The 13166-nt window shown below is 32.9% G+C and overlaps 1 protein-coding gene across 3 annotated transcripts; it reads left to right on the top strand.

The window, feature by feature from the left end:
- The first annotated feature begins 10813 nt into the window (after nucleotides 1-10813).
- Nucleotides 10814-12929, top strand: LOC107935815 (N-alpha-acetyltransferase MAK3). 3 transcript variants are annotated; one of them, XM_016868435.2, is made up of 4 exons: nucleotides 10814-11068; nucleotides 11171-11291; nucleotides 11474-11529; nucleotides 12525-12929. In XM_016868435.2, the coding sequence occupies exons 1-4, from the start codon at nucleotides 10844-10846 to the stop codon at nucleotides 12678-12680; spliced, it is 558 nt and encodes a 185-aa protein (XP_016723924.1). In that variant the 5' UTR covers nucleotides 10814-10843; the 3' UTR covers nucleotides 12681-12929. The 3 variants fall into 3 exon arrangements, with proteins under 3 accessions (XP_016723924.1, XP_016723923.1, XP_016723925.1); XM_016868434.2 differs by having other exon boundaries at nucleotides 10830-11068; nucleotides 11168-11291; XM_016868436.2 differs by lacking the exon at nucleotides 12525-12929 and adding an exon at nucleotides 12219-12488 and having other exon boundaries at nucleotides 10830-11068; nucleotides 11168-11291.
- The last annotated feature ends 237 nt before the right edge of the window (nucleotides 12930-13166 follow it).

Here is a 13166-nt window from a genome sequence, read left to right as displayed (position 1 = left end):
TCAGGCATTGGCAAGCTATAAAGCATTTATTAAGGTATCTTAAAAGAAACATGGATTATGTACTTGTGTATTCTAGGGAGGACCTTATTTTGTAAGATACACATACTCAGACTCCCAAACATGTAAAGATTCGAGGAAATTGACGATAGGAAATGTATTCATTCTAGGCCGTAGAGACATAGTATGGAAAAGTTTAAAACAAACTTGCACTGCTGACTCTACTGTAGAGGCCGAGTATGTGGCTGCTTCCAAGGCAATGAAAGAAGCAATATGGTTTGAAAAGTTCTTAACCAAACCTAAAGTTATTCCTAGTATGAAAAAAGCTATAATATTGTATTGTTATAACAGTGCTACAATAACAATTAGTAAGGAAATAAGAAGTCACAAGAGGACAAAACACATTAATCGAAAGTATCACTTGATACGAAAGGAAGTACCCGAAGGAATTCTAGATGTGATGACAATAGCTTCTGAAAATAACCTTGTAGGTCCATTCACTAAGACTCTCATAATTAAGAGTTTTAACAAACACGTCAAAGATATGGGAATGCAAAATATGACACATTTACTTCACTAGGGCAAGTGGGATTGTTAGGAAATGTGCCTATATTGTAGTAAACATGTAACTATTTTCTATTTATTTAAAGAATGAATAAATACATAAAGTTAATTTCACTATTATGTCTTTTATATTTTTCATGCATAGCGAAATTGTGATAAGCAAATATTAGCTCATTGATTGTAAGTTCAAGCTGAATATAAGTGACATTGTAAAGAATGTTTACATTATGAGAAAGACAAATTACTCCTGTAGATAATCTAAATGAGTCCATAATCATGTAAAAGAATCAAAGTGAGCATTTGATTTAATGCTAAAAAAGATTATTATGTCGTCTACAATTCCAATATGGGAGATGACTAGTCTTGGTTATCGGAGCAGTTGACTCCACGAGTAGAGACATAGACGTATTCATTAGTAGAATGATATATTAGACTGGACCTAAGATGAATTAATTCTGAATCCGTTTGTGAATTAATTCACTTGTGACATTCATGGTATGATTTACCTAAATCTTGAGTTAGTCACTGACCATGTGTATGCAACTCATGTGCTTTGATATAAGTGGAGGCTTATACTCTAAAGATGATCGAGCTCATAGTCGGTGTATTGGGTACATGACTTGTGTATGACATGGCTTTATTAGTAACAGTGGAATTTATAGCTCAATTAAAGAGTTAATGATATCCTCTCATTAGCATTGTGCGAATTGAAAAATATGGAACATGACCATGGAATTCTAGTTCTTAAATGAGCAATTTATCATAGTCATTTATTGACAGTGATCATATTAGTCATTAAGAAGACACAATGGTGACAATGAGATAAAATAGGATTGTATTTAGTGAACAGATTTAACTCAAAGGAATCAAGGATATCATATGAGAGTAACACACACATGACGAGGTCATTGGACAAAGAAGTTGCATGAATTGCTTTCATAAAGAGTATACTATAAGCAGTTTTCAATCATTGTACTTCTTATGGACTGACTTCATGATTAAGTAATTGCGAATTATCGGAACGATGCTTCTGGATATAATTGCAATCACTAGAGCCTAATTATTTATGTTTGGTTGGTCCCTCCACTAGCTCAACAAAAGCTTGATGGGACTGCATTTGAATCAGAATAAAATTCTACGACTTTGAGAATAATTTATTTGAATCAAAAGAGATTATTCTAGAAAATTTCTAAAGATATTTTTCGAATTTATAACTTGACCCAAAAATTTAGATAAATTGCAAAATTATCCCACTAGTAATTTTTGCAAAAAAAATTTTGATTCGAAGGGAGCCTACACTTGGCAGACGTGAGCTTGAGGATAGTAGAGAAAACTACTCAGTCGAAGCGCTAATCCTAGATGAATTGAAAAGGTACAATTTTGATTAAGTATTTATTACTTTAGATATCACAACCAAGATCTTGTTTTGGAAAAATTTTAAAACTCTGATTTTTCCCTAAATTTATTTTTCGCTGTGTTTTCCAAACCTATTTTTCCAACAACAAATTGATAGCACTATCTCAGGCTTCATAGATAGACAAGATATTAAAGTATTAAAATAGATAAGAAACCAAAAGCTGGTATGTTGGGTGTATAACTTCTGTATTATGTAGAGTCATTCACAACAATGAAATTCATAGCCCAAAACATGGGTAAATAGTATTCTCTCATTGGCATTACATGGTTGTTGAAAAGTAAACATGGCCACTGGGTCGTCTGTCTTTGTGATGGATGACTTGATTACTATTTGATAGTGATTGACTTTTCATGAAAGAAGATGTAATGGTTACCATGAGATAAAATAGGATCATATTGAAAGAATGGATATTATTTGAAAGAGATCAAGGATATCCTATGAAGGTAACACACTTATGGCAAGGTCATTGGACAAGCACTAAGTAGTTGTTTTTATAATGGTATGTCGTTGGAGAGAGCTCAATCATGATACTATAGTGGAATGACTTCATCACTAAATGAGTTTATAATTAACAAACAAAAATCTGGAACTTAATTATAAATCATTTAAGCCTCAACTATATATGTCCAATCAGTCCCTCCGTTAGCTCATTGAAACAAAAAAATGAAATGCGTGTTTGAATTGAAATAACTGAAATGAATAAGAAAAGAGAAATGGAAAACATTCAGAAAGGGTTATGGTTTCCTCCAAAATGGAGAAATAGAATCATTTGTAAATGAATGTAGATTTACAAAAATGGAAATGAAAATGATCCATTTGCATTCCTATATGGATTACTTAAAAAATGATTGGAAGAATGCGTTTATGTTTTTTGGACTGTTTTGAAGCTCAAAAATGAAAATAAACCATTCGTTCATAGTGAACACGTTAAGTTGTGAAATACTGAACATATTTTCTCAAAATTTTACCAATGGAAAAATTGTGAAAATTTTACTAGGGGTAAAATAGGGATGAGAAAATTATTTTATATATAAATATTAAAATTTATTTTGAGAAATAGAAATGCTAAATCGGGTTGGACCACATTACAGAGTACTGGGTCAAAAAGGCCTAAGAAGTATTCATAATTAGACTCGATGTGAGATAGAGACCTCAAAACCCCTCATGGACATGAAAAAGGCAACAAACCTAGTAGGAATATTGGGTTGTGTTGTCCACCCTGGTACTATTCTAAGTAGGATGTTGTTTTTTTATTTGAAATAAATCACTAAAACTCAACAAGGGTTCTACCTTCGCTTTGTATAAATAAATGGCACCAATTGAGATTTTATCATAACTTTGAATGATTGTTATTCTATCAAAAAATAAAGAGAATTTATTCTTAACTATTACATATATTTTGTCGGAATAAAAATTCTTCTAATTTTTATTAAAAAGAGAGAATTTTTCGTTTTCACCCAAAAAGAGGAGAAATCTTTTTCTGGTTCTGTATTTAAATTCAATTGGTTCAAGTATACACTTGAAGCAGTTCGTGGTACGAGAATAGCTGAGAAGATCATTTGGTTGAAAACCGGGAACAACGAATATCCGCTAAGCTGAAAATACATGCATGGCTTCGATTAAGGTTTATTTCTATTAATATAAAAAATTGAGTCGATTTTCAAAATTTTAATTTTCCGCTGTGTAAGACAATCATTTTAAATCGGGATTTTTCCAACAGAGACCACTGGAATTAGATTCTGTAACATCCCGTTTTCTAGTGGTGTCAAAAATAGTGATTTTAGGACAACAAATCCGACGTGTTAGTCTCTAAATATTAATTATTTAATATTTATAAGTTCATTAGTGTCATATTAAATTTTAGTTAAGAAATTTTATCGTTTAGATAGTCATTTAAGTAAAAAAGGACTAAATTGTAAAAAATTGATAAAGTTGTTTGATATAAATTAAGGTGGAAATTACCTATAAGGAGGTTAATTAAAGGTCTAGAATGGTAATTAAACCATTATTCTTCATAGTGGATGGTAAATGGCATATAATTGTTGATATTTGAATGGAAATAATAATGGTACAATAGTAATTACGTTATAAATGAAAAGATAGAAATTTCTAGTCATCTTCTTCCATTCACACTTTCTAAACCAAAAACCACTATTGAAGGAGAGAAGAGCTTCAGCTGGTTAGGGTTCTTCTATTCGGTAGGTATTTGATACTCGTTTTTAGTAATTTTTATGTTTTTGAGTTCGTATTAGTTTAATTTAGCTAACCCAAAGACTAATTTGTAAAATCATCAAACATTTTAGATTATACCATTGATGAGTTTGACCCAAAGACTAATTTGTAAAATCATCAAACATTTTAGGTTATACCATTGATGAGTTTGAGTTATTCTTGAATTTTTATGGAAGAATATTAAGTTTGGTTGTTAGTTAGGACTATTTTGTAAAGTAGTTTGATGATTTTAACGTTTAAGGACTAAAATGCAAAAATAGTAAAATTACTTGTACTTGATGTGAAATAATTAAAAATATGGATTTAATTGAGGCTCTTAAATGTTTTGCCAAGCTTATATTTGAATGAAAATGGTTAAATTGCATTTCTGAGCTTAGGGACTAAATTACATGAAAGTAAAATGTTGGGGGTAATTTTGTAAAAATTTCAAAAAAGACTTATTAGCACAAGATAAGATAATTTTGATGTTGGTATTGTTTAATTGAATGGAATTGTTATTTTAGATTAAGAACGTGTTGATAACCATAGAAAAGACAAAATAGCTAAGTAGTCCTTATACCTTGGTCATTGCAGCAAATCAGCCCGGTAAGTTTGTGCTATTATTTTTATGTTTATAATGACTTCTTACATATTACATGTTTTATTAGGATTTGATATAATGTTTTATTTATCCATTGAATCTTTAAATAATTAATAATAATGAGTATAGTGAGTACGTGGTGTACCGAAATAGTAGGCCTCGAGTTGATGATTTATTTAGCAGGCTTTGAGCCAGTGATCATTTAGCAAGTACCATGTACTGGTATATAAACCGTAGCAATGGCTTGAGATCCTGCATGTATTGTGGATTCTTTACAGTTTGTGTGAGCAGCATCGTGAGTCGATTAAAGTTAAAAATGTTAACTCTAATGAGTGTTACCTTTTCGATTACCTGAAATGAGATATTGTTAGAACTATGACTTGGTTTAAGATCATTTATCATATGACATTTTGATTATGTGAACTATCCAAGTATAAGTGTTTTTGGAAGGTTGAAATAATAGTAAAATGGATTATGATTTGAATTATTATATTGTGCAATACTCACCTATTGTGAGCTATGATTGATAGGAACTTAGTTTCTTAAATCATGTACATTTTTTGTTATGTTTAATCCGATAAAATTATCATTTGGTCAATGAACTTACTAAGCTTTTGTAAGCTTATGTGTGTCTTGTTTCTTTTCTTGTAGATTACATTTACGGAGGGGAGATCATATCAACTTGTAGAACCACACTATCTCGAGGATTCTCTTGGTAGATTTTGTAAACATTTTTGTTATATGGCATGTAATAGGGCAAATGATTATGTTTGTAATGTTTCATAGCTATGTATTGTGTTTTGATTTGTTTGATGTTGTGGAACGGTAACCTTATATGGTATGCTTGTTAAACTCAAAGTTGAGCTTAAGTGTTTTGTCCAGGGAATGATAAGTACCATGTTTAAGTATGGTATAATGAGATTGAGATAGATTAGTTGGTGTGTATGTTATGAATTGTAGGTGATATGAAATAATAATGTTTTGGTATGAGCATTATTTTGTAACTTCATGTATGAAACCTTGGTTTGGTATTAGGTGGTAGAAATTGGCATGTTTTGGTATAGTCTTGTGATCATGTGTTATGAATTGGATTAGGTACCTATGTAATTGCATGAAAAATGAACATGATTTTGGTCACTTTTGGGTACACACAGCCTGGGACACGGGCTGTTACACGACCATGTGTCACACATGAGCGTGTGCCCCTAGTGTGTTAGGTGTAAGGTTCACATAGGCGGTAACACGGGCCGTGACACGACTGTGTGACCCAAGTCAGAGAGTTATACGACCCATGCACACATGCATGTGAGATCACACACGGCATGTGGGATGGCCACACAACCATTTCTGGAGCCACACGGTCTAGGCTCTATCACACGGCCTGGACACACAATCGTGTAACCCCTATTTTGGAAAATTTTCATTTTTGTCCCAAATCTTTTGTTTTGTTCCAAATTGGTCCTTGATTGCTCTTAAACCATTTTTAAGGACTCGTAGGCTCGATTGAAGACCCATGAATGTATGTCTTGTTTCATTCTGAATTATTTATGAATATTGTTAATGATGCTATTGTTATGGAATGTTCCAAACTGTAATACTCTATAACCCTATTTTGGCGATGGTAATGGGTGTTACAAATTCAATTTGTTCTTTTTAACACTTTTAGGGATATCATGACTTCCATGGCATCAATTTTGCGATACTTACTCTGAATGACGTTCTTCTCGAGCTTGAGCCCTTATCATCTCTCTAAACCAACTCAATTACAATGTTAGGTTCCTCATGACACGCTTGGCCAATTTGAGTCTCAAAAGAGTGTAAAACTAAGCAAAAATGTTCATTAATGTTTAGAGCTAAAAATAAACAAAAGCATATAAAAGACACTTAAATTGCTTGAGAATAAGCTCCTTAAGTGAATTGGATAGCCTAATTTGATGTATAAAATTACGGCAGATCAAACTTCCCTACACTTAAGTCTCTACTTGTCCTCAAGCAAACACCTAAAACACATGCAACATTGACAACCCTTGAACAATGAACAGAATTGGCAATCAATTAACAAGTATGTATAGTGTGTGTAACTAATTCTTCTAATATACAATCTAAGAATGATGTATTACAAATTCACAACTTCAGGATCAAATTAAGTTAGTTCACGAAGTTACATAATATCTAAATGTAAAGGTAATCTCATAAAAGCGTACTTATTTACATTATTCCATCTAAATGAGATATGGGGATATAATGTATCTATACACGAAGGAATCCAACTTATTCATTTCTCACAAAGTTTTGCAAGTTTCTGTTTTGTAAAAAAGGACGCGAAAGTCACATAAGGCTTTTTGGCTTGTAACGTTCTGAGGCTTGGGTTAGTATGATTTTAAAGAAAAGACTAGTTCAAAATGGTTCAAGCACTACAAGTAATATATCACATGGCATTATTCCCAATTCCCCCCATATGTAATCGTTTAACTCACAGTCTTATTTATCCTTCTCTTGCCTTCCTTTTTTCTCTAATAATGTGGAAGATATGGTTCAATATTAGCTAGTACAAACAACTTAGCGAGCATTCGTGCACTATGACAATGAAAAGCTTGATTTTTCTTTTTGAGCATATTTTACCATTTTTTATCTTTCCACTCACAATGATTTTATCTCCAATCATGTTTTTTATTCATTCGCATTGCTTTTGATTCTTATAAAAAAATTCTTTGTTTGCTCACATTTTTCATTCTTTGCACATTTTGTAAGAGCAAATAACACTATATCGAACCATCTCTTCACTATTAGCTCAATTTCATTTTTTTGAAACTTCCAAATTGTTCCTACCTAAACCTCAATGTTTGTGGCTTGACATCAACTCTATAGTGCAATGTAAGATCAAGGACCGAGGAGGGTTGAGTCTTTAACTCACTTTAGGCTTAAGGTTTCAAAAACATCGATTCATCAAGAAAGGATCACAAGGCTCAAAATTAGGGTCCTATGGATGTATGTAGCCTATAGGTTAGTCATTTAGGTACTAGGCTACACGACCAATGCCTTAGGTCTTCCCTTAGATCTCATTATATACAAAACCAAAACATGCTTCTACTTGTTTCCATGAATCATATTAAATTCCAATGCATGAATTCACACATTTATCCAAATACTTATTCATTATTTGGTCAAAAGTTTAAAAATTTTCATGATTTTTGACTACCTTTATTCTACTATACAATGTAACTAATTGAACTAACTAATCTAGCTCACAAAGAATATAATTTGTCAAGCATCATTCAAATTTTGTAAAAGTCAAAGAATCTATTACACAGTATCATACCACATTTAACTAATCGTCAATCAAACAATGTTCAAGCACCATGCAACAATTGAAATGAAAAGATAAAACAAACATTCAATAATAACAAAAATAATTAAACATGCTAGGGTTACTGGACTTCCCTGAATATCGTAATCGCTCATCAAGGCAAGCTAGGGTCATCCACCTTTGTGTTTAAGCTTGAATGTATAGTGTAATTCTTGAATGGGTGGCTTACACAAAAAAACAAAAAGCACACAAACACAATATACAAATATGAAAAAAACCCCAAAACCAAAAACAAAAATCCAAAACAAGTGCGAAATAGTTAGCCTATACCCGACCCGATCGATGAGTCTAGATAAAAATGTCACATAATCACAGAGACAACTACGAGCAATCTACAACTAAGCTATAAAACTAACGTGACTAAAATCGCCAAATATGATTTTATTAATCATACTTAACTTAGTTCGCATATTGTCATCCTTAGTTAGTTGAATTGCTAATCGAAAATACAATTATCAACTTCTAGATCAAAAGACTTAACAAGCAGACTTATAGAAAATTAACAATGACAATTTAATATTTTAAATCATTTTCTGTTGTAAATATAATGCTACAGTTTATACTTAATTACAAAAAGAAAATTCTGACCCTGAGACTTAACCTCTAGGTCGCCCCATTATATGCATGTTATAGTTAAGAACATAAGTTCGCCTAAGCTTGATCAAACTCTGGCTTGACCCTTCTTTAACTCCTCATATAAACCATTTTACTTGGAAAAACTTAGTAAGCTCAAATGAACTTAATGAGTTTTTAATATATCATACCGTTTATGAAACTCTAAATTAAAACTTTATGGGTTTGATCTCTTATCTGACATCACTTGCATAAGTATAGTTCGCCCATCTTCTTGGCGCACTTTTATCCTCCCTTGCGTTGGCTCAATTTGAAAATTCGTACATCCTCGGCATTACCACAATCCTCCATTTCTATAGCTCGTGCTATAGCCTACAATGGAGAATGATTTCGCTTACCCATTTGCTCCAATTTGTTACAAGATGGATCATTACCTCTTTGCTATCAAAACATGTGCGTATTACCTTAGCAATTATTATTATTATGGACTAGCATACGATGGATTGATTTTAGAAAAACCCATGCATGGAGATTCACACATGGAGAAGTTTTACCTGCAATTTACTATCGAACTTGATCGAGTCTGCACACTCACATTCCCTATTTCCAACGAAAGACGAATGACCTCTAGAGTTTTTTTTTAGGAAACTTGGGTGGAGCACCTCTCAAGATCCCCTTGCCATTAGCTTGAGCAACTACATTGCTAGTAGTAGGGGATGGGTTCCCCAAATATTTTTCAAACAAATTATGAAGGTCTGATCTCAACTCACCTTGAAATTGTCCTTAAACTCATTCAACCGAGTCTTCAATGCATCCCATTGTGAAAATTCACCTTGGAGTTTAACCACCTCCTGTTGCAGAAGTCCCACATCTTTTTATAGTCGAGTAATGATTCCATCACCAGTCATAGAGGATCGACAGCTCTGATACCTCTGATATTACTCGAATTAGAAAACCAAAGAACAGATAGTAGAGTAAAGAGAATTGAAAAGAAAGAAAAGAGATGAAGAAATTCATGTGAAAACCAACTTGATAACAATCCCCTCTCAACAGTAATGTTAAAAGAGGAAAAGAAGGGAGCCATGCAATAGTTAGTTGGCCATATAATTGTGACTGTTACTCTCAAAACATACCATTTAAATAAGTCATATACGCATCATGTTCATTAATATGACGTACCTAAAATACACCGTTTCATCCTTATTATACATGTTTTCCTATTTTCATTTTCCCCATAACAATATGGTGATGAATGTGAGACCGATTCGATTGTAGCGTGTTCAACTTGTGGAAAACTGGTAAGCGAGGTTAATATAAAGGGAGAATAAGGGAAGGGATAGTGGGGGAGGGTTTTTTTATTTTTTATTTAATATTAATAGAATTATTTCTATTTAATATTAATATAAGTATTAATAGATAACTTTTTAATTATATTTTAATGATGGCACTATCCCATTGATTGGGATGAGTTTTTTTTAGGTAAACTACAAAATAGTCACTTTTATTTGCCTCAGATTACATTTTAATTACTTATGTTTGAAATGTTACGTTTGGTCACTTATGTTATCGTTTTGTTAAGAAGTGGTCACTCTACCATTAAGCTTTGTTACCTCCCTAACGACGGTCCTATGTGGCAGTCCAAATTGGTTTTAAATATCAACTTAAATGTCCTACGTGGCAGTCCAAATTAGATTTATTTAATTAAAAACTTATTTTCATCCCAGCAACTGGGGATCCAAGTTGACATTTAAAACCCATTTGAACTGCCGTCAAGGAGTTAACGGAGTTAAACGGTAGAGTTACCACTTTATAACAAAACAATAACGCAAGTGACTAAAACGTAATATTTCAAACAAAAATGACTATATTTATAATTTACCTTTTTTAACGAATCCAAAGGCAACTTAAATAAGGAAAACAAAATTCAGGTACTCAATTTGACAAAAATAATAATAATTTAGTGCATAACTCAAACAAAATCAATAGTTTAAGCCTCTCGATGAAAACTATGCATTTGCTTTGTTGTACTACTAGTAGCCCCTCTCTATAAGGCCCAATCATTTTTTGAAGCCCAAACTAATTAATTAGCTTGAAGCCTTAAACAATAAGATTGATGCTTCTGCAGCAGCAGAAAGAAACCAGAGGAAGAGAGAGAACAATGGAAGCAAAGCCGGAAGAGAAGGCGGAATTTGAAGAAGCGGAGATAGAATATGTTAGCTATGGAGGGGAGCACCATCTGCCTCTCATCATGAACCTGGTCGATCAAGAACTCAGTGAGCCTTACTCCATCTTCACCTACCGATATTTCGTCTATCTTTGGCCCCAACTCTCCTTCCTTGTAATCTCTTCTCTCTTTTTTATTTTTTATTTTTTATTTTAGCTTGTGGACTATGGGTATCATCCAAATTCCCTTTTTGTTCACGCTTTAAAATTAAAGCAGGCTTTTCACAAGGGTAAGTGCATCGGAACTGTGGTGTGCAAGATGGGAGAACACAGAAATACTTTCAGGGGTTACATTGCCATGTTAGTTGTAATCAAGCCTTATCGTGGAAGAGGCATTGGTATTTTTTATTTGTCATCCCCTTAAATTTATTGAATGGGTTCGATTTTTTCGATTCGAAGTTGAAAAAAATTGTGTATCATATGGGTTTCCTGTCAACTGTTCATGCCTCAATGGATATGTAGTCACAAAATTCATGTAAAATGTAGATGCTGAATTTCGTTGCTTTTTCTTATGTTGCAGCCACTGAGCTCGTCACCAGATCCATTAGAATGATGATGGAATCTGGATGTGAAGAGGTACGGTATCTCTCGTACTTTTGTCTTGGTAATATCATATGTAATGATGAATATTGATGCTCATTTCTGCTTCACCAACTTCTGAATATGAAAATGGAAAGTACGATTGAAGTATGAATTGATAACTCGTGATGTTGGTTAATCTGTTTCAGAAACATAAGATGCAATGCTAATGTTTTGTTTAACTTGAACTTAGTTAGTGTGAATATCAATTTCATCCTTCAAATAGTTTTCAGTTATCACTCTTCATATATGCTGATGCACATGTATTTGTTCACATTGTAAACCGGTTAATTCTGTGGAGACAGCACCACTCACCGATCAGTTAACCTTATCCGTGTTCTTAAACACTGGGACATTGTCTATTTTTATGCGTAGTATATGCCATCAGAACTCTGACCTGATGGTTTTGAGTAGCCGTCCAAACATTGGTGATTTCCCTTGATCCTCTATTTGACCAAAGGGAGCTTGAACATGAATCAGAAACCATGTTATTAGATCAGCGTTGCCACAACTTTTTCTCTTTTGCTGCATTTGAATTTTATCCTCTTTTATCAAGATAGTTTCCTTTCCAAAGCTTTGATAATGGTTAAGATGTTATGGCTCTGATTTGTTCTCTTTTGGAGATTTCTTTAATCTTTACTATTTCTCAACCTAATAACACCTTTTAGCTATATATGGCTCATCAGTATGTTTATATCCTGCACCGAGTATTGACTGAGTTGATTCTAAAAGGAAGGTAGAAAATGGTTCTAAATGATGTTATTCTTTTCCCAAGGGATCTCTGCAGCTGGCAAAATTCTTTTAAAGCATAAGAATTTGCAAAGTTTTGAGTATTTTCTTCACCATTCTTTTATTATTATTTTTGATAGATTCTTCACCATTCTTAAGTTGGTGGTATGCCTGGCATTATTATGTATTTAAATGTAATTGCAAGTTTTAGGCAGTTATAATTCGTGGTGATGAGATTGACCATTTTGACATTTATGATATAGGTCACACTGGAAGCGGAAGTGACGAATAAAGGAGCACTGGCACTTTATGGGCGTCTTGGGTTTATCAGGGCAAAGCGGCTTTTTCACTACTACTTGAATGGTGTTGATGCTTTCCGTTTAAAGCTATTATTTCCTCCTCCTCGCCAAGTATTGTAGCCATGATAACAAACGGAGATGCAAGTTATGAATTTCGATCCAGACACTTGAAGAATGTGCAATGCTGGTGCTTATGAATGTTTAAGGATATTGCTATCAGGTCCTATAAATTTAAGGACATCTTCTAAGATTGCTATATGTTGTAATATATTTTCGTTTAATATGCTAAAAACGATGAATAACGTTGTCCACTGATAGGATATAATATGTATACTCTTGATTTAGTCAATTCATTTAGACTTAAAGCAATTTGATGTACTGAGTGTAATATTATCTATCCTAATAGGATGATTATTACGATGTAAGCTTATCTAACACGTATTAACCCCTTTCATCCTAATTCGTTTTTGTTCATTTACCACCTACTTATTTTAACCCTTAAAACCCTATTAACCTTTGAATTACACTTTTCTTGCCTTCCTTAAGTTGAATTAAATTTTAGTAATGTAACAGCCCCTAACTCGTATTGATCGCTAGAATAGGGTT

Source organism: Gossypium hirsutum, chromosome D07, assembly GCF_007990345.1.
Source record: "Gossypium hirsutum isolate 1008001.06 chromosome D07, Gossypium_hirsutum_v2.1, whole genome shotgun sequence".
Classification (NCBI taxonomy): domain Eukaryota; kingdom Viridiplantae; phylum Streptophyta; class Magnoliopsida; order Malvales; family Malvaceae; genus Gossypium; species Gossypium hirsutum.
Note: the sequence above shows the minus strand (reverse complement) of the source record. Positions and strands in the feature narration are given on the sequence as shown.

What these genes read in the sequence shown, in the direction of transcription:
- LOC107935815 (XM_016868434.2), top strand. Translation starts at nt 10,844, where the DNA reads ATGCTTCTGCAGCAGCAGAAAGAAACCAGAGGAAGAGAGAGAACAATG. An exon ending in TTATCGTGGAAGAGGCATTG is followed by an intron (nt 11,292 to 11,473) that starts GTATTTTTTATT and finishes CTTATGTTGCAG; the next exon opens with CCACTGAGCTCGTCACCAGA. An exon ending in TGGAATCTGGATGTGAAGAG is followed by an intron (nt 11,530 to 12,524) that starts GTACGGTATCTC and finishes TTTATGATATAG; the next exon opens with GTCACACTGGAAGCGGAAGT.